Here is a 22,489-nt window from a genome sequence, read left to right on the forward strand (position 1 = left end):
TCCCTCCCTCAGCCCACATCCCATTCCCATTGTGTGTTTAATCCGGGGCTCTTTTGTGGCAGGATTCCACACGAGGACTCCCGCTTCTGTGGCAGCCTTTTTCTCCCAGGGCCTGCCATGCTCTTCTGTCACCCCTTCTCTTTTCAATTTGCATGGAAATGCCTCTGTGTGCCTGTGTGTTTGTGTGTTGTGAGCATGCCCCCCAGCAGTCTGTGCGAGCAAGCATATGCACACATACACACGCATTCACATTCACATATGAGTGAATAGACACGCCATACCATCAGAGCCAGGGAATGCCAGGGATTATAGGAAGAGATGTGATTATTACCAAGATTTTTTTGTTTTGTTTTTTCCCCCCACATCATTTGTTTTCGATATACGCTCAATGGACCCGTCTTGGCCGGGTGTTTTGTGCTTGCTGACAGTTAAGAAACAGGCAGCTCAAACACACGATTATTGTGTGTATTTTTGGAAAACATCCATGCACTTAATCTTTCATCTGCTGAAAAATTCAGCTTGTTGAAGACCCTCACCCCCCTCCTCCTTCCCCATAACAGCAATTTACTCTTTTCACAATCTCTTTCTGTGGGATGTGCAGGCCGCAGCACACTTCTGAGGTGTTAATGTTGCCATCCGTATGAATTCTTAAACGCTGCCCCCTCACTCACTTGCTTGGGATCTCGCACGTAAAAAAGCCTCAGCATATGCAATATTCCTTAAAGTGAGGCGGAAACCTGAAACATTCAGCTGCTCTGAACGCTTGCTCACTTCGCTGTGGGTAGCACTTTGAATGGTAAATCATTGTTTTCACCCTCTAAGCACATAATTTAAACCTGCCTTAAAAATATTCCCTAGCAACCATTATGGACTTAAAGATTCCCAAAGCTGGAGATGCCACAAAATGAAGCTACAAAGACATATTTTTTTTTATCTCTCACAGACAGATCAGGTCGGTTTAGTACAACTTTACAAGGGCGTTCCTCAAGTTACAAAATATATCTTCAAATTTACTCCTTCTGTCACCGTTCGCTGCTCCCTACATTTAAATTTAGACCTTCCTCACCTAAAATTGTCATAATGGCTAGCTTGTGTTCCTTATTTCAGAATTAAGGATGTAAAGAGAGAATCAGATTTCTTAACATCGCTCCTGCTTTTGTGGATACACACACTCACACACACTGATACTATACCTACACACACACAGACACACACTCACACACACTCTTCTGTCTCTTAGGGATTTATTTTTCACATGATGAGGCCACAGACGTTCTGAACTTAATTTTGAAGGCATGGGTTGTGGAAGACACAGGTCAAACACAATGAAGCTCTTTTATCTGCGTTTCCATCTTTTTCTTTTTTTAACCGGTCGTTGGCTGATCAGCTGTTTCATATCCAATCAGGGAGGAAGAGGCCTGTAAGGGGAAAAACACTGAACTTCTGTATTAGTCTGTTATTTGTGGTTTGGGGCCGTCTGCAAAAACTTCCTCTCCGTCTTTATTTAGAGCTTGATCCGAAAAGGCAACTGAAATTGGGATCAGGCTTTGAATTACCACGACCTGGATGACTGAGAGCCTTCACAGACATGTTCCCTAACATATGTCACCATCATAAATGAGAATGTTAGCCGACAGCTAAAATTTCACTTGAGGCTAAAGTTTGATCTCATGCAGAGAGGCTCTGTTTCATTTCCTCTGATAAGACATCGTAGCTATGCTGACATTGAACTGATGTTCATGATTCATGATTTTACGACTGAGGTCTAACTTTCACTTTTTTTCCTGTTTTTTTATTGTTTTTTGAACCCATAACTGATCCTACCTTGCTTTGTCTTTGTCCCCCCCCCCCCCCTGCAGCAGAGATGGATGGCTTGTCCGACCTCTCTCCACCCGGCTCGAACCATAACCACAACCACAACCACAACCACAACCACCTGGGCTTCTCCCAGCAGCAGCAGCCCATACCCGGCAGCACGGCAGAGCAGACCCCTTCCTCGCCGGTGCCCCCGCTGTCTCACGCTCCTCCACCACACGGAGGCCAGACCGGCGGCCGACAGCCCCAGATTCCCGGTCTGCACCACCCGGGCCTCGTGTCCACGCCCATCAGCCCCCAGCTGGTCAACCAGCAGCTCGTGATGGCACAGATCCTCAACCAGCAGTACGCGGTGAACCGGCTGCTGGCACAGCAGTCCCTGTCACAGCAGTACCTCAACCACCCACCTGTCAGCCGCAACTCCCACAACAAGCCCATGGAGCCACAGGTGGCGTCCAACACTGAAGTGTCATCAGAGATCTACCAGTGGGTGAGGGACGAGCTGAAGCGAGCCGGAATCTCACAGGCAGTCTTTGCTCGTGTGGCCTTCAACAGAACCCAGGTGAGAGGAACGACACAGGGCGAGAACATCAGGCTCTTTTCTTACTCAGCACAATTAGAATTCTTTTGATTGGCAGGTATCAGATTTATACCTCAGTCATACTCATTGGATTGATCGCTGGGTTGGACTGACTGCTCTCACATTCAGTCATTATCGAGGACAGTGGAGTTAATATCAAACTTTTTGACCAGCTTTAAAAAAAATGTAAGAATAACTTTGATAAAAACTGAAAACAGAAGATAAGTTTGCACACTGCATAACCTTCTCAGCATCACAACCTCTTAATCCTACTTGTATGCGGTACCTCTGGACCTTTCTCATAACAAGACCTTCTTAAAAACAGGTCCAGAGGGACAGAAAATAATAGTATCAATAAATTCTGACGCTGAGTGGGTTATGCTTTGTGTAAGACTTTGCTTTTTTTCCTTTAAGACTGCAGTAACATTTTCAGCACATCTGCATCAGAGATATCTGAGAAGGAAAACATCTTCTTTGAGACCAGAAGGGTCATTGAAATTAAAATGATTTGGAAAACATCCAGTATTTGCTTCATCATCCAAGGTTGATTAAACATTGTTTATTTTTTTTTGTTTAATTTGAGTTTAATATCACTTTTTATCCTCAACTTTACAACCCAGTCTGACTCATATTCACAACGTAATAAAACTTTTGGAGCACAAACAATAACTCTCAAAAACTCACATAAAAAAGAGCTCTGCAAGTTCCTCGAACACTGTGTATCTTTGAGATTGGCACATTGCAGCAGTACGAAAGTTAGCTTGATAAAAAAACATATATCAAAATATCATTCCTTGCTTGAAAAGAAAACATAAAGTGCATGACTTTGTTTCTGTGTGACGCTAGACACTAACATCCTGTTTGAAAAAAAAAAAAGAGAGAGATAAATGTGACTTTAAGGAAGCAATAAAACAATTTCATGCAACTTCTTTGATAACCGAAGATCCACAGAGAGAGAGAGAGAGAGAGAGAGAGAGAGAGGCCTGGAGTTTTTTTTTTATCCACAGATTATTCCTCATTCATAATTCTCACTCCAGTAACGCAGCACCTCTACTGTACTTCAAGACAGCTGGCAGCCTGCCATGCGAGAGACCCGGGCTCGGTCATCGCGTGCGTTCTCTCTCCCTGCCAAAATATGTGGTTTCACTTCATAGTCAGAGGCCTTACACACACACACACACACACACACACACACACACACACACACACACACACACACACACACACACACACAGAAGGCAGTGATAATGTTTTAAGATGAACCGTCTGTATTAAAGAGGGGTGGAAGGAGGTGACACAAAACCTCATTACGACTCCATTTGCTTTGAAGTCGTCGTGTATGAAAGAGGGGAAAAAAAACAGACACTGATATGGATCTATTAGAATTAGAACATACAGCAACCCCCGACCAAATAAATATGTGTGTGTGTGTGTGTGTGTGTTTGTGTGTGTGTGTTAGAGTCAGACAGTAGTGTTTTTGTGTGGATTGCTGAACTCCCACACAAACAGAGTCTTATCTGAAGCTGATATGAGGAATTAGCTCAATGTGCCGTTGGAGAGTTTGCCTTTGGAGGATTATTTATTAGACGTGCGGTTCCTCCTCGAGTCTGCGTTAATAAAAAGAGAGCAGAGGGGAGAGAGAGAGAAGGGGGTGTTGAGTAGTGACACAAGGGTTCCTGCGTCAGTTCAGGAGGCTTTTTGTCCTTCTGGAGAGGAAACTGATTGACCTGAGAAATAGACAGAAAAGGTCTGATGGCAAAGAATGATGCATTTGTTGAAGAATGCAGACACCAACAGGCAGACAGTGAAAACATAAATGCCACTAATCTATCCTCTGAATACTTGTGTGTATTAAGCACGCAGTCACTTCTCGTCATAAAACCCTCACTCCGAGTTAGATTTCACTTGTTCCCACTTGCCTGGAAACCACAAACATACCTTTTTAAACATGACACATATAGCTGTGTAGATTTTAATAGTCGAGCAGTCAACGTTGGGAACATATCTGCTGCTCTGCTCGTCGCTCAAGAGCGGCATGTTCTGAAAAACAAAACGTAAAAGTAATAGCACAAGCATGTTTTCCCCATCACCTAGTTTTATTACCAAATCACACCTATTGATGGGGAGAGAAGCGAAGAGATGGTTTGCACAGTGTGTGGCCAAGAGCTGATGAAAAGGCCCAATCACACGTCTCTGATAATGGAGTCATCGCCGCCTCATAATGATGGAATTGAGCGCTATTGAAAGTAAACAGAGGATACACTGATTGCCCGCCGCGGAAGATTTCATATTTCAGGCGAGTGGCTGCAGCTTTTTATCCAAAGCAGCATAAGACTCTGAGAAAATGTCCAAAAACCTGCAGAATTACAGAAGTGATACCAATTGATAGGCCACACTAACGTTTCAGTGTCTTTGACAACCAACACTGGACTGTGCTTTTCGTTTTGACCCCTTTCCCATACTTCATCTTCTCTCCTCTCCTCTCTCCATCCCTCTTTCCCCTGACGCAGGGCTTGCTGTCTGAGATCCTTCGCAAGGAGGAAGACCCTAAAACAGCCTCTCAGTCGCTGCTGGTCAATTTGCGCGCCATGCAGAACTTCCTGCAGCTGCCAGAGGTTGAACGCGATCGTATCTATCAAGAAGAGAGGGAGCGCAGCCTGACAGCAGCCTCAGCGATGGGCGCAGCTCCTCTCATCAGCACTCCACCCAACCGACCTGTACAGGTACTTGAGATTTAATTCCTCTGAGCATGCCATGCTGTCATAACCCTGTGTTTACTATGCAGATAACATGTCACTTGATGGGTTGACTGGAGCTTTAAAGACATTAAATAGAGACAGAGCTGCTATATAGACAACGTATAGACTTGGAATAACTCAATGCACAGGTATTCTCATCAGTTTCTTGAAATCCCTGCAAAACACAGAGCAGCTCCAGACCACCAATCAGTGAGACCAATCGGTCTCATTGTCTCCATGTGTGGTTAAGATGTTGAGATGCACTTAAGCTGTGGTGGAATCATATAAGGGAAGCCAATCTTAGTCTGTGGGAGTGGAAGAAAGTCAGGGTACAAGCCTGGATAACTTAAGCAACAAATCCAGACACACTCAACCTTGATGTTTACATGATTCAACACATTACCATCCCAGTTTACCAGCAACCTAACCAGTCAGTGCTAGAACAAATGCTTTTGTTCACTCCACCCTGAGAGTGTTGATCAGATAAAACTTGTCTTTCAGTGTGATTTACAGATTGAAATGCAGAAACGAAAATACTTTTTGCAGCAAGTCGGGTCGAGTCAGGTGACAAAGAGAAAAATGCGGTGACACTTCAAAAAAGCATGCGACAAACAAGCAGTGTCATGAAGGCTTCATTCATTCATACTGAGAAAGGTGTATCAGTCGATCTAGTCCTTTCAACTCGTATTGTTCCATTCATAGATGATGTATTTTGTGAATTGTTTACAGTTTAGAGCAGGTATGCAGGCGTGGGAGCAGGTTAGAGTGTTTTGAAGACGCTGGAATTTTGTCTGTCTGCGTCTGCGGTGGTGTCATGGACCGAGTCCAAAGACATGTGTAACAAACACAGTGACGTCAGGCGAGCTTCAAGAGCGCTCCATGCACCTTAACTGAATTCTGTTTTGTACTTTATGCATCCGTTCAGCCTGTAAACATTTAATTTTGTGGGTTTATTGTTGCACAGCTTTTCAAAACACACGCAAACCGATGTAATGCACTCACTAGCACATTGTGTTTACATGTGACGAAAGCAAGCATGCTCACATTCACCACTCTGGCACATTGTTAAGATTCACACCTCACATTCCCCTCCTCTGACTCAGGCTAAGACCTGTTGGGAAACATGAGGAACAAATAAAGGCTCATTTGTTCGGTCAACATGCCCGATAGAAGAAATAGTTTACATTCTGCCTGCATGTAAATCAGCTCTGCATCATCCCCGGCCTCACCACACAGGTGGAAATGCTGCACAAATGACGGGTAAATTTTTGTGCTAATTTTGACCTTTTACTGTGCATTCAGCAGCATTAAAAGCTCTACCTTTTTAAAAAATAAAGCTCACCCAGTGATGACACGCTCTGAGAAAGATCAAACATCTTTTAGACTGTCCCCCTTTCAAAATCTTTTTTTTTTTGCACCAAAGCACAACTTTCCACCCTCACAGCAAATCAGTGTCCCTCATCTGAAAGGTATGTGGCAACTTTCTACCACTTAAGCCCATTTGAAGTGCGGTCAGCTGCATCTGGGAGGTGAGAGGTGGCGGACAAAGCGCCCTCTGTCCTGTCCTCTGTGACGATTTGGCTTTTAGGTAGGTGAAGAGGAAAGACAGAAAGAAACAGGCCCACCCATCTCCAAAATGAAGCCTCCTCCTGGGATTACTCAGCAGGACGGCGGTCGTTGTCCTTTCAAAAAGTGAAAGAAAGAGTCGCTTTCTGAAGCAGCCGTGCTGAACTTAAGCAGGGCCACTTTGCAGTTGACAGCTCATCGTTACAATGCGAGTCTGTGTCAGTACAGGATGGAGAGTCAGAAGTAGAAGGTGGACTTTTGATTGAGAATTAATTAGAAAACATATTTGGCCTTATGACTTAATGTTTTTATTTAAATTCCCTGAGAAGCAGAGGTAGGGAATCAGAAGTCCGAGTGTTGAAAAGCTCAATAATTACACCAGGTGAATGACAGATCACTGATGTACTCACAGAGGGCTGTTTAGAGTATCAGAGACTACCTCAACAGAGCTGTGCAGATTGATAACACAGCAGGAATACATTTGCAAGCTGAACAATAAACACAATGACTTCTGCACTGCATACAAACTGTAAAGATCTCAAACATGACCAGAGACTGAAAGCCTCATGTTGGTGATTTTTATTTGCATATTGCTCAAAACTACTGTTGGCACATCAATAGAATATATAGCTGCCTAATACACTTCACCTGTATGACTTAAACACATTGACATTTATCATATAGACCTGTTCTTACACAAGGCAATTCACTCACCCACAAACACACACACACACACACACTCATTCGCACACTCATACACCTGGCCATCTGCCAGCCTCTCCTATGGAGCAATGCGGTGTGAATTTAAGCACATAAATCAGCCAGGGTGGCAATTGAGCCCGAGACAGAGGAGGCTTTTTATTGGCCTCGTAAAAACAGATGCAGAGGTATGTTTCTCACACGTGTGTCTGATGGGTCCGCTCAACTCCCCTGAAGCCAGTTAGTGCACGTCCCGGCCTTAACAATTAGCCCTACATGGTAACCTACCGCTCAGACTGACGAGCCCATGTCGAGCTGTGGTGAAAAAAAGCAGGATGAAAGGCGCAGAACTGTTCCGACATTCCAGTTTCACCGCAAGTTTAAGGATCATGAGATTGTTTTTAACACATCAGAGAGCTCGTATTAAGCGTCTAGACCACTACTTGGATCTATATATTTTTTTAAGCACAGGTTGTATCTTCAGTTAGTGGCTGTTGGGGTTATTATGGTTTATTTGAATGCTGTGTACTTGTAGTCATACCCAACCCTCTCCTTTGAAAGGGCTTGTATGGATGATTCATATGCTAATGGTTCTTTGGTTATGCTTTTATTAGGATACTTGTTACTTTGTCAAAAGATTTTTGTCAAGATGCAACAAGCCGCTGAATGAAGATGATTTGATTTCACTCGACTTGCATTTATTTTTTAATCACCAGCTTGACGTAAGAATAATAACATTTCATACAACACATCTAAGTGTTTTTGAGCAGAGCAACATGAGAGAGATGGGTGACTGCCTGAGTGTTTTGCCAGATTACTTTCTTTATTTTTTTTTTCCTGAATGTGCGCCTGAGCAAGTGTGTTTTGTTCCCGACTCTGCAGCCTCGGAGGGAAGACTGCAACAGTGTGAGGCCCGAGGACTGGAATCCCCGGATCCCCGTGGGCATTTCCCCTGTGAGCAAACAACTACACCCTCACCTGACCACATTCACAGAGACAATACAGACACCAGAAGTTAGCATCAACCAACACGGCAAACCAAGTTTTTCAATGCATTTGTGGAAAGAAGCAGAGGCTTATGTAAGTGTATCTTTCCAGGTTAAGGCTTGTACTTGTATTTTTAAATGAGTTGTATTCAAATTGTTGTCAAAGAAGTTTGTTGAATATTACAACCACTGTATTTTACATGTTTAGAAAGCCCCAAATATTAATTTTATGTAATTGTAAACAAGATCAGGGGCAAAAAAGCAGTTTTTAAGTTTGTGTTACAGTCATACTTAAAGAAGATTTTAACCACTTCCAGGACAAATACAGATATAGACAGGACTGACTTTACCCAACCATGACTTAAAAAAAAAAAAAAAGTGGAAGTCACAAAAATAATCTGTAAAATCAAAGTTTAAGTTTTTGAGTTTTAATTGAAAAATCTGTGCAGCTTTGTGTAGGATTTTATTTTAAATGTCTTCTTCCTTTTTTGTCTTCCTCAATCAAGGTGAAACAATCGCCTCTGCCCAACGAGTGGAACGGCAAAACTGAGAGCTGTATCCTCAACATCAACTCCACCATCTACGATGAGATCCAGCAGGAGATGAAGAGGGCCAAAGTCTCTCAGGCCCTGTTTGCAAAAGTGGCTGCCTCCAAGAGCCAGGTACGAAAAACTCACACAAAACACTGAACCGGATTAAAAACAAAGGAGGTCTTTTCTCTCTTTTTCAATATCCAAAATATAGTGTTTGAACAAAGAAGGACTTTACTCTTTTATACTTCTACTGCTCAAAATGCAGCCAGCTAAAAAACAAGTAAGACATTTCATTTCTAACGAGCGTGGCATTTAAAGCAAATCTCAAAGTGCTACAGGAGAACAACACGAGTATACAAACAAGTAAGAGCCATCAGAATTAAAAACAGGATCTTGTAATGTATATATTCAAATGTCGTGAATCATTTTGCTGGATTTATCCTCCAAAGTTGCTCCAATTGCAGCTTTCATGTGCCGTAAACTCAAAACTGAAATTTGAAACATGCAACTGTTCTCATTCAGATTATCCAAACGGCGACACACTGACGGCAGAGAGTGAGAGTTCCTTTAAGAGTCTTGTTCATGTCCAAATGAGAAAACTTGACCTGGAAAGCATCATGATTGTATTTTTATAGACATATAAAAACACACACAAGGAGTCTGCACAAAGAACATTAAGAAGAAGAGAGAAAGTATTCTTTGTGCACATGACATCATACTATAGTTAAAGACAATGATGTAGAAACCTCCCCACCCTTTCTCAAAACTTGCCTCAGAGCATCACTGAGATGATTTATGGCCATAATGACACGTCCTCTTTATTGTGGGTTTGGAGTTTAGCAGTCGACACTGTTTCGACACCAAACAAACCTGTTTATATTAGCTCCACTCGGTAAGACGATGGGGCCCCTGTTATCTTCTCCCAGAGAGCAGGGTGCGCACACAATACAAGCCTGTGTGTGGTGGAAACAGCGCCAGTTTAACTCTTTATTAAAAGTAATTTAAAAATGGAGCACTAAGGAGTTATTATTAAAGGTTTTCATGCGTCTGTCGGAGGCAGAGTTGGAAAGATTTCCACAATTGTGCTTGATGAAGAAGATGGGGGGAAAATAGATCACCAAGGGCGGAATAATCTAGAAATATCTGCAAAGGCTTTATTTTTTTCTTGCTGATTAGGATGATTATACCCCCAGATAGCTTTGTTTTACCAAATTGCAGTTTGATGCACAAACCACTGTTTTTGTTAAGGAGTTCAAAGACTCCTTGAAAGGATGGAGAAAGAGAAAGGGGGGAGAGCACGTCTTTTTCTTCTCAAATGAAGGTTTGTCTGGGAACAGGGTTCCACCGATGCCTTTTCCACCTTACTCCCATCTTTCTGCCTTGCCCCCTCTACCTCTTCCATTTCTCCCCGATTTCTGCCTCTCTTTCACGTTCCATTCATGGCAGGCGGGTGTGAATGTGAATTGAGCAGCAGATAAGAAGTGTGCTAATTATGCCTGTGAAAGGGGGCCTGGGAGAGCACTTATCTCTGGCTCCATCTCGTAATGGGCGCTCCCCGGGCAGCTGGTCTCCCCCCTTGCTACCCAGCCGGCATCACCACAGCTACCAGCACCGCCAGGCCGGGCCCGCTCCTCCCCACCAGAACCCCTGAACCCCAAAGATCAGCATCTCTTTGCAAATACAGCATTTGCTTTATTCCTTTATGTAAGTGGGACAAGTTTGTAGTTTTACCTTCGGTTTCTGCTCCGAACAAACAAAACTGAAGTCCAAGTTTCTGAGTTTTCCCCTCAGAATTCACATCCGGCCAACAACATGGGTGGAAATCTAGTTTTTTTCCCCCTGTCTGCTCCTTTGTCATACTGCAGAATCAAAAACTACAACAATCCCCAGTGAAATAATCAGTTATTAGAGCTACAGAAAATTATTTGAAAGCACTCTTGATAATATTTTGTATCATTTTAAGTCATAAATCATATATTAGGATTGAGAGTAACTAAAATCCAAGAAAGGAAAAATTCCCCCTGGGTAACAGTGCATACCTCTGCTTTCACTTCATGCAATACATCACTAAAACATAGTCTGAAATTACATCAGACATAATGAAAGTCATTTAAAAAACAGAAGAAATATGTAAAATAAAACTCATGGAATTAAAAAGTATATGCATCGATAAAACTGTTCACTGAAAGCCAGCTGATTGAAACATTACACAAGCTGTATTTGTCTCAGGCAGGTGAAGCGGTGCTGGTTTTTATATATCTAGTCTAAGACATCACTTGAAACAAATACACAGTTAAAATAGTAAAATATTAAATTCCTGCCCAGTCGAGCTTCTCATTTCTACTGATTCTGAACGGTTTCCCCCTCTGGAAATGAAGAAATATTTACTGCATATGAGCAGAGAATTTTATGGATACTGGATGTTGAGTACATTATGGTTAATTGTTAAAGCTCTATTGGATGAATCAGTCAGTCATGAAGAAGAAGCGAAATGTATATTTAAACATGGTGCTGTAAACGACAGCTGAACACCGGAGAGGTTTGCAGCCTTACAGGGAGAAAATAACCACTATCTAAGCCTCGGGTAGAGAACCATGCCAGCAGAGACTGCTGGTACGGAGGTTGGGAGAGCAGTGTGGATGTGGATGGTGAAGAGGATGGAGGATGGGCAGGACTGGCAGGATGCCCATATGGGGTCCAGGGAAATAATCGTGGGGGGAGGGTGGAGGAGAGGCCTCATCACCAGAGGCTGGCACGGTCCTGTCGGCTCCGTGTGCTGTTCAACTTCTGCCTCTTTAGCTCTGGATTTCCCAGCATGCTTACGCAAGCACAGGGTCAGGTTACCGGTTGGTACATATACGTACAATGTAGTGTTTCTTATATATTTAGCTTTGTGTACCGTGTGTCCGCCTCATTCACACACAGATAAAGTTAGGAGGGGAGGGCGGTTAGCCACACAGACTTGAGGGGAGGAAAAAAAAGAGATGTGAAGTTAAAGGAGGTCAATGGCAGTGTTTGTCCTCTGGGTGAGGAAGCAGTAAACAGGAGTTTAGTGATTGGTGCATGCTCCACTGAGCGTGTGCATATACTGTATATAGATGTGTGTTAGCTTTTCTGTGCATCAATATGGGTTTCTGCACGGGCACATCTGAATGTGTGTGTTTGGGGGTTTCTGGAACGCAGCCATCCTGTCCTCTCTTAGGGCTCGTAACCACAGCAGGCCTCTGCCACCCCGTAACTGCCCCCCCTCCCTCTCTCTCTCTCAATATTCAATGTAGCATTTCAATCACTCTTTTACTGCCACATAGCCAGAGCAGTAACAGATTATCAGATTTATCAGATTAAAGGTCTCTGTTCACTTGGAGTTCACATTTGTATTCTCTCCTGTGATCATTAATACTAATACACCTTATAAGGACAGTTTACTCTTCATTCTATCAGAGACATTATTTACTATCCATCCTTTAATATCTCAAACTGATCACTCTGAGACCGCTCCATCTACGTTTAGCTTCAGGAGAAGTCAGGCTCGGAGGAAACATCTGCGCACTACTGGTTCAAATCCAACAATGACACTGCCAGAAGCAGCAATATCCAGCGAACAGCCCATTTTATTTTAGCCTGCAGAGGTGGGAGCTATGATATGGATAGCCCTGAGTTGATGTCAACATTATTAACTGGCTCAGTATGGCTTGAGCGCTCTCTAGCAATCTACTGTGCTTTGTTTTCATTCACGCTAACAGGGGAGGCTTGCTGTGTTGGCTAGCCTGGCAGAGAGGGCGGCTCATGTTCAGCTGAGCGATGGGAGGTTAGCCGAGGGGTGGGGTAGGAGAGGGTTGGGGGCATTCCTTTGACACGACTTTTATGTCCGAACATCCCCGACGCTTCCTGAGAGGAATTGCGCGACAGGGTAGAATCAGAGTCCCTGCTGTCATAAAACAAGCACCCCGGGAGCCGTGCGCACCGCAGGGCTCAAAGCCCTCCGACTCCTCAATGACCAGAAGAGTACAGAACTCCAGCACTGCCACCAAACACCGCCCTCTCTCCCCATCTCTCCATCTCTCTCTCGCTCGCTCACTCTCCCCTGGAAGAGGCTACGCTAATTAGCCAGGCTCTAATGAGACAGAATGGCACTGATCTGGTCCGCCGCTGCGCCACCGGGGGGCCGGGCAGAGGGGGGGCTGGTGCAGTAGGGGGGAGAGGGGAGAGCGAGAGTTGGGGGGGAGGTTGGTGTATGCCATCTGTCACCCTGCACCCGCCTGGCACGGCAGTCCCTGGAGTGGAGGGTGAGGGGAGGGGGGGTGAGAGCCTTGTTGGTCTGGAGAGGTGGGGGAGTGGGTGGAGATAGGTGGGGGTGGGTGGGGACACTGATAGGAGTCGGAAGGGAGGGTGAGAGAATAACTGGAATAGCTGCTTCCTTCATGTTTAGTAAATGACTGATTTCCTGTCCGGGGTGGGATCTGCTCGGTGGTGGTTCAGGTTTTTTACGGTGATCTGAATGTGGTTTTTTTAAATTTGAGCTTTAATCCCAGATATTTGGCAAACGACCAACCCAACCAGACTCCAAACACACAAACAAACACACACACACGCACACCGCTTGTATCATTCTGCACCATCCAATGGCTGCCGAACAAGAGGGGCAGATGGCTGACCTTTCGGGTGTCTGTTTCTAGATTGTGACTGTTCAGAGGTTTGTCTGTTACTGAGATGCCACTTGGGGTCAGTGTGTTAGAAGTCATGTTTTGCATGAGGAGCTGTGTACCAACAATATTAAATAACATCCTCGACACATATCTGATACTTTCCAGTGAATTCTTTGGGCTGTTTGTTTGTTGGAGTAAACTTTGCTCCTCTTTTACAAGTTTCACTTTGAGACAGGCGTCGAGATGTCTTCCTTTCTTTTCTTTTTTTTTGCACTCTCAAATCCCTCTCCCTCAAATTAGGCAGATCAGAGCAAGTTTATCAGAGCCCCTTGGGCTCTTGAAAGGCCTTGACTGTTTATTAATTGATTTATTTATTTATCTCCAGTGCCTTCTTGGTTATTAGGTTGCTATGGGAAACAGGCTAGGCCAGATCCTCTCTATTATTAAAGACACAATTTCTTGAACTGGAGACCCAGCTGTCTGAATAATTAATTTAGTGAATGAATTATCTTGCAAACGGTAAGTCTTCCCCGCCCTCTGAAATGAGCCTTTCTCTTATTGTTTAATGGACAGTGGAATTCCCACCAGCCTGTTTTCCTCTCTCTCCACTTCCCATTTCGTCGAACCCTCCTCCTCCAAGCAGGAACCCTGGGGTCTCACTGAGCATGCCCAGAGCACTTTGTGTCTCTCCTGCCATCTCTCTCACTTACGCCTTACATGCCACCTCTCACCCCATCTGTCTCCAATTGCACAACCCACTCCCTCCTCCTCACCCGCCTCCCTCCCAGCAGTCCAAACTAGGAAACTGCACTGACTGTCAGGAGTCCAAATTGTGTCTTCGTCATCACCTCTAATGGATTATTATATGACTAATGCTTCTTCCTGTGGAGCAGGTGTTAGAGAAGTGCTAGGTCAGGTAACTAGCAAAGCGGCTTGTAGTAAATTAGATCATCCAGTGACAAGTTTTCATGGCTTTATTAGTGCTCTACCTGTTAACTTCATGCCTCACCTTCTTTATCTTTACCCTTTTGCCCGCTTGTTAGCAGATGCTGCCCTTGCCCCAGTGACAGCCACAGTATTTTGCTAGCTCTTTCTCTGCTACAAATGTTCGCTAGCTAACCCTCTCCCACTGTCTCCACTTCTCCTGACAGACCACACAGGGCTTGTTCTGAGGCCCATTCTCGCTAATCTGATCAGGCAGGCAAATACGCCGGGAAAAGCGCTTTAATGATCCCCCTAATTACCTCAAGTCAATACCAACTGTATTATTAGACTCGGGGAAAATATTCCATTAGGGTGCCCCCCGTGGGAGTCCCCCCTGTGCGCGCTGATGTCACGCGCCGCGCGCCCCCTACGCTTGTAATTAATTTTATTTACACACTCAGGAATGCACAAGGTCGCACCTGCAGCCCGGAGCCGCCCGACTCGGCCCGCCTAATCAGATCTGTCATAATTATCATTCTGCATGCTTCTGACACACGCCGGGAAATATTTCAATTTAACTACAGCCACTAGCTCCGGCAGATGCAGTCTGAGAGAGTGTGTGTCTGTGTGCACACAGGAGTGTGTGTGGTGCTGAGCGAGGGGGGAATTGCATGGGGAGATATTAGGACTATCCAAGTGCTCATGCTGGTGCTTGTGTGCATTATTTCTCTCTCTCCATCTTTCACAATCTCCTCTCTGTCCTTATCTCTCTTTCTAAGGGGGGCTGACTTTCCACACTCATCACTCTGTCCACACCGTATTCTTTAGCCACTGTTCATACAATGTGCTGCATATAGAGCCTAAAGAGGACATATATAAGCCCCCTCTTTAGAGCACTTGCAGAGAGCCTTTTTAAAGATGTCCTGTTTACTATGCTGCCACTTGTATAAATATTCCATTTTTAAGTTCATGATTAATTTCTAAGTTTAGCTAGACACGCAGCCATAGCACTGAACAAACAACTGCACATGAAGACTTCTGTTTCAGAAGACTTTTTGGGAATGCATTTGTTCAGTTTCATTACTGTCGAAAGCAAACTTGTAGACCTATTAAGAACAGTTATTTAACTGACACAGACAATTTGCAGGTTCTCTGCTATTTCAATCTCTAATTCAATAAGATCAGTCATGATTTATCAGCCTAATTACGCTTTGATATTAGCAATTAAATCTCAGCTTTGAATTAAATATCAATCAAGCTCTTATAATTGATGGAATCAGACTCCATGTAGGTACTTTGTGTGTTTGTAATGTTGCTGCCGTCGTTGTTTATCTCCAGTTCATCTTCACCGTGTTTGTTGTCTTCTGTGCATTCATCCTCCATCTGCCTCGGCGGTATCGAACAGAAAAAAGATTATAAACAAGAGGTAAATTTGTGGTGGGAGAACAGTGTTTGAACATTCAGTGTGCTGTGCAGACAGCGCTAGTACCCAAATATCAGCCCACCACCAGGCTAAACTAGATTATGGTGCAATTTAGACAATACTAATATTTGATACAAAGAGGCACATGTTCTGGAGCAGCATCAGTGACTCGATTTTCAGCCATTTTGTACACATAAACAATCTGAAGTGCTTTAGTGCAGAAAGAGAACATCATGTCTCCAAAGTGTGATGTGCATGATATTTGAGGTGAAATTTCGTCTTCCTATAAGATCAAATAGAAATGTTTTGTTCAGAGCTGCAGCGTTTAATCTATCAAAGGAAAATTAGTGGCAAATATTCTGATCATTTATTTGAAGATTTGCTTTTTTTCCCCCGGATTCTAAAATGTAGAAAGATTTTTTTTATTTGTCATTTGAAAGTAAACAAAGAGGCTCTGAGTTTGAGACTGACAGTTGGACAAAGAAGCAATTTGAAAATGTCACAGGAGACGGAGGGAAACTGCAATGAGGATTTTTCCACAATTTTACTGTTTTATTATTATTATTTTGACATTAGAGGTTTTCATCATTTATTGATCTGTTGTGAAAAATAATCGTTAGATAGATGGATAAAGTATTTCTCCCTAGCTACATCCCTGGCTGTGTTTGTGCTGTGTGCAATTTTAAAAAGTCCTTGCTGTCTGGTTTGTAGACAGTTGAAATAAGATATGGTCTATTTGTCTCTACTGCTGGTTTTGAGCAAGGCACTTATCCTTTAGTACGGCTGCGTGTGGGAACTCCAGGTTCTGTAATTGTTAGTAAGCTATGTGAACTTGTGTGTTATGAAGAACTTTCCTGAAAAAGAACAAAACGTGCAGTAAAAAATAACACTGTATCCACACAGATGTTTAATGTGCTCCATTTTAGATGGACTGGTCATTTGCCTTTGGCTATTCTTTATGCTCCATCTGCCTCTATTTGGTTGTTCGAAAATTCCCAGCACACTTTATTGGTTTGGGAACCATGACGTAAACTGTCACACAGAACTGGTCGGTATTGTTTCTGGGAGCAAGTGCTGACACAGAGAGAGGGCCATTTCCTGCATAGTCATGCCTTGCGTCCACAATGTGTGTCGTGTTAGCTGTCAGTCTGTTATTGTTGTCGACTCGCTTATTGTATCTGGAGAGGTCGCGACCCCTCTTCAGAAAACGTTCCCTGTTTGGCGAAGACTTCTGCATGTCCCAGCTCCAATAGAAAATGAGTTGTTTGGCATGTATGATTCAGACTGGCAAATTTCTCTCCTAAAGCTCAGCCACTGACATCCTCACAAAAGAGGAATAGTGACACAATCTGGCAACCGCAATCTGGAAAGCATCCACTTTGACAAGACATCAGAGTCTTATCAACCTGATTTAATAACGAAAAAAGATTTCTTTTTTAGAGGCAAGTTTCAAATGATTTAGATGACTCAGTTTTTAATCTTCAAAAGCCTTCCTTAAGAGAGAAGCAGCTTCACAATTGGTACATATGAGAAGTGGAAATTTCATCATCCATTACTATGGTCGTAAATCCAGGCATCCTCAGGGCCTATCTGTCATTTCAAAGAGAAGTCCGTTTGATCCATCTGTTTTGTAGAAGGAATACTTGTGATTGCTCAGGACCAGCGTGTGAATTGGAATCAGAAAGAAAGGTTGGAAAAAAAAGATGCAGAGGTATATAAAAAAAAAGTGTCTTAGTGTCTTAACAATGCTCTTTGATCAACGTATGGTGAGCAGGCACACCATACACTACGAATTAAGTAGTCTATTTTTAGAAAGATTTTAATATACTCCATCTGTAACTAATCATTTTTCCCCTTACCATCACATGAAATACATAATCGTCCCATACTCTCTGTGCTGCTGTGTGACATGCTAAGAAATGTGAGGATTTTTTTTAAGTGAGCACAGCTTCTGCAGTCAGCTGTTGCATTTAAATAATACTCCTCAGGGACTAACGATACATCAGGGCATCCAAAGTATAGAAAAATAAATCACAGGAAGTCAACAACCCCAATTCCAAAAAATATTTTAATGGCTTGCAAATCATTTAAACTCTTTATTTAATTGAAAATAATGCAAAGACAACATATCAAATATCAAATGTAGGCTCATTTTAAATGTGATGACAGCAACTCATTCCAAAAAAGTTGGGAAAACAGAACACTGAAATGTTATGTTTCACTTGGAGGATCGTCTCCCATCTGGTTTGGTTAACTTGCTACAGGTCAGTAACATTAATAAGTCCCTCTTAACCCTCTTATTATGTTCCGGGTCAGATTGACCCATTTCAAAGTTTTAAAAAATATACATATATTGTTAAAAGTATTTTTTTGGAATGAAACTTCTTCTGCTTGGCTTAATTAGTGTAATCAACATATAAAACTTGACCCGGTAGTCAAAGTGGAGGCTAAAGGGGTCAGAAGTGTCAAATACTAATTGTTTCTTTGCAACTGTGACATATTCCACCCCAATCACGAACACACACAGGAAAAACTAGTGAGTTATCCTCATTGAACCATGATCTGTGAGAATTAAAGAACACCATTGCACTAAATATTGATTTACATAGTTAGTAATGGAGTTTATAATAAGATTTTAAAAAATGTTATGGGATTTTTTGGTTTCTGACACTTTTGGACAATTAAATATGCCCCCTGGGTCAAGTTGACCCAGGAACATTATTGCTGTTCCTGAGAAACAAACATAACAGGAGGGTTAAGTAAAGGTGGGAAGAGGTTTACCACTCAGTGAGAGACTGCGTGAGCGAATAGTTCAACAATGTCAGAATAATGTTCCTTAATGCAAAAATCGCAAATAATTTGGTGATTTCATCGTCTGCAGTACATCATATCTCTACCGAGAAATCTCTGTACAAGAGGGACAAGTCTGAAAACCAATACTGGATGGTTGGACCTTCAGGCCCTCAGGCAGCGCTGCATTAAAAACAGACATGACTCTGTACTGGAAATGAGTGGCTGCAATCGGGGCCACGACCTGAGCTGCAGCTAACATCAGCTCAGCTTGTTTTTAGGAGCTTAGCTTGTTTCTATGTCAGGTTTCTTGACATAGGTTGTTGGATCTATCCATTTTAAGGAAAGAAAGTCTAAAGTTTAAAGTTGATGTAGGTGTAAATGTTAAAACGAGCCCCTGTCAAGAGGGTTTTTTCGCCCCAGGCCACATTGTGAATCCAACATTTCAGAAAAAGGCACCGTATTCGTCTTTTCAGCGATGCTAGATAAATTAGTATTTCCTAGCTAAGCCATTTCCAGCAGAAACCTTCCCCTCACTGCGCTCTGAGTGAATAAAAGAACGCAAACACGATTACTTAGGCGACATAATGAATGCACACGTCAGTAATCTTTGCCTCTCCTGTTGCAAGACACATTAGTATGTTAAGATCTTGCTAGCAGTCATTTTTTTGTGTGTAAACCCTGCCCTCACTGTGATCGTTTCCCTATCAAAGAGTCAATAAAGGAATAAAAACATGATTACTCTTGGTATATAATGAAAACACAACACCACCACCTTTATTCATGCTAAGTTGCAGTGGGGCTAAGATAATCAAAGGGTTAAAATCCAACCATGAAACATAAATTATTTCCTTTGCTTTAAGCATTTAAGATGAAACCAGCAGAACACCTCCACAGAGGAGCATACATTTGGATTAACACGTGTTCCTTCATTAAATATTATATCTGATGAGACGAATGGCACCAAAATAATCTCTTTACTTTGTTCTTAGTTCACACCGGTGCTTGTTTTATCCCAGTAAAATACAGTGTGTAAAGTAAGCAGCCCAGCATGATGATTAAATGACTTCCACTGACTGTGGATGTTAAGAAAGAAATTGAATGAAGACACTAAAAGAGAAACAGACAGGACTTTGTGGTAATAGAGTTGGCCATGAGGATTCAGTGTGTTTTTCACTACAGTTTTGGCACATCATTGCTGTGTTTCCAACATGTCATTACAGTTCAAATAAGGCCACTGACCCCATTTCCATCCGTCTATCTTCCTCACCAAACATTATTTGAACAGTCACTCAGAGCAGTTCTGTTCCTCTTGAAAGACTTACACCCCCCTTTCCAAAAAAAATCAAAAAACCTTGCCTTGAATTGTGCACTCAATTATTGCTTATTGTTGCGGGAGGTTTGCATATGCCCGAGCATCCGGACGGTTTCAACACTCCTCTGTCGTCAGCAGATGGGCGTCTACCACGGCTAATGTTTTTACAACACAGCACACGTTACCACGCGGGAGTGAACGCGCACGTGCAGCCGCCAGTTTGGCGTGCTCGGGAGGGGAGGAACACGTTATCGGCTGCATTTATCTGCATAGTGTTGTCTGCCAGCGCTGGGCCTCCGCCAGGTTCAAGGAGGAGGGAAGACAATAATGCATTGTCTTCCTTCACTTTTCGCTCTCTCCCTTGTTCAGACACAGAAGAGGTTTGTCTGGCTGCCTCCGAAACAGCCAGCCACAACAATGGCCACAATCATTTCTCCATCTGAGATTTTTTTTTCTCTCTCTCTCATTTTTTTGATGTGTCATCTTGGCCTTTTGTGTCCAAATGGTCCTAATCCAAACGGTTCTCAGTATACTTGCATATTCTGCCTCTGTGGTTGAAACTGAGGCCTTTTTTGTTCAGACAGTAATCCGAGGAAGGGATGAGGAAAAAAAACAGGGATGGCAAATTGATGGACATCTGTTGGCTTATTTTATTAATTTATTTTTGCAGTGGCCGAGGTCAGCCTGATGGGGCTGATAACAAGCAAATGAGATTAGAGGGAAGGTGTTGGCCAGGCCGTGGGACAGACCTCTGTCTGTCTGTCTGTCTGTTTTTTAGTCTGTCTCAGGGCAGAGCCAGTTGTTGATTTATGTACCTCTGAGCCTCCATGTTGGGGGTGTTTGCAGTGGTAGTTTGGTGGTGTAAGGGTGAACAGCTGGGTGTTTTGGGCAGTGAATACCATGCTGTTCTCTGACAGAGCAGGCCTATGCTCTTATTGGCAGCTTGTGACTGCAGCACTCACATACACAGTATACCACACTGCATAGCTGGATGAATCTCGCGCATGAATTCAACTATTGTGTCGGGGAGGAAAATATTTTTATCACAACACCCAGTTGCTATTTATACCAAGGTTATACAATAGCCTGCTGAAGAGTTTATTACCCTTTTAATTTGGCACCTTATGACCCCAGAGCCCCATGAGCCTCTGGTCAGATCTGCGCCTGTTGTAAAACAAGAAAAGGCTGTTGGTTCTTGATTGCCAGCCCTGTTGTCTGAAACTAATTAATAATTAAGAAATGATGACCTGGAGGCAGCGGATTATTGTGCAATATTGTCGCAGGTGTGTGCCAACACAGCAAGATAATCCTATGCCTGTCGTATTTATTGCTTCGATGAACCTGTTTGCAGCATCTGTGAGCTTAACTGAGAGATATCGAATTTAGCACAAAAGATGTGTTTTTAAGGTAGGCTGGGAAAATGCATCGAATTTAACTCAGTGGTTCAGTTATAAAGGTTATCAGTCTTCGGTTTGAATATCCTGAAATGCGCAGGGAATGTGATATCTGTGACACACTCTGGTTTTTTAAAAACACACGTGATCTGTGAGCTCTGGTGTCATTGAGGTATTTTCACCAGGTAGTGGTGGCACTTTTCCTGACCCTTAAAAGGCTGTCGTTTTAAAGTGTTCATATTTGATCATAATTCACTTTTCTTAGCTGTGAGTTTTGACAATATATATATTTTTTAAAGTTATATTTTTGGGGCTTTTACACCTTTATTTTATAGAGGAGAGGACACTGGATAGTGTAGGAAACTGGGAGAGAGTGTGGGAATGACATGCAGTAAAGAGGCCGCAGGCTGGACTCGAACCCGGGCCACCCGCCACATGGGCGCACAACATAACGCTCTTGTACGAGTATGAGGGTTCACTTACTCTGCACTAATGTTCATATGATATTGCTTTTTTACTGCCGCATTGGTATCTTATTGTTATTTATTGTATCATGGTTTCTTATCTTGACAGTGGGCATGTTATTGTATGTTGGTATGTTGAATGAATGTATTGTTTGTGAGCAGCACTGCACTTATGTCCACAACAAATTTCCCCCCGGGGACAATAAAGTTTATCTTATTTTATCTTATCTTAACCATGAGGCCAAGTCTGCGCCCTGTGAAAATATTTTAAAGAAGCTTTTCTCCTAAATAATCTTAATCTGGGCTGCAAATAAAGTCATCATCACTTAATCTGGTGGTTATTTTTTTTTAAATATATCTGTTAAGTGTGTTGTGTAAAAAAAAAAAAAAACTCCACAGTCATGTTCATTTGCAGTTCATCTGCTTCTTATCTTCATGACTACATGATGATATTTTTATAGATAAAAAGCACACAAAAGGATGATCAGAGCTTCCTTAATCTTAAAGAAACATGTTCAAATCAAAAGCACTGAATTTACAGTCGTGTTAAACCAAGAAAGAAGCTTGAGACAGTAAATTATCTGATTTTTTTCTTTCTAAAGCACCAAATATACCT

The 22,489-nt window shown here is 42.8% G+C and overlaps 1 protein-coding gene across 8 annotated transcripts in view; it reads left to right on the forward strand.

The window, feature by feature from the left end:
- Positions 1–22,489, forward strand: part of LOC117823564 (DNA-binding protein SATB1) — an 84,897-nt gene that overhangs the window by 52,152 nt on the left and 10,256 nt on the right. For 4 of the 8 annotated variants that reach the window (XM_034698793.1, XM_034698796.1, XM_034698795.1 and 1 more), the window contains 4 exons: positions 1,860–2,377; positions 4,906–5,118; positions 8,281–8,352; positions 8,891–9,046. In XM_034698793.1, the coding sequence (XP_034554684.1) occupies positions 1,860–2,377; positions 4,906–5,118; positions 8,281–8,352; positions 8,891–9,046 (959 nt within the window). Of the gene's footprint in view, positions 1–1,859; positions 2,378–4,905; positions 5,119–8,280; positions 8,479–8,890; positions 9,047–22,489 lie in introns of all 8 variants that reach the window. The other 4 variants (XM_034698792.1, XM_034698791.1, XM_034698790.1 and 1 more) reach the window with 2 other exon arrangements.

Source organism: Notolabrus celidotus, chromosome 12 (genome assembly GCF_009762535.1).
Source record: "Notolabrus celidotus isolate fNotCel1 chromosome 12, fNotCel1.pri, whole genome shotgun sequence".
NCBI classification, from domain to species: Eukaryota; Metazoa; Chordata; class Actinopteri; order Labriformes; family Labridae; genus Notolabrus; species Notolabrus celidotus.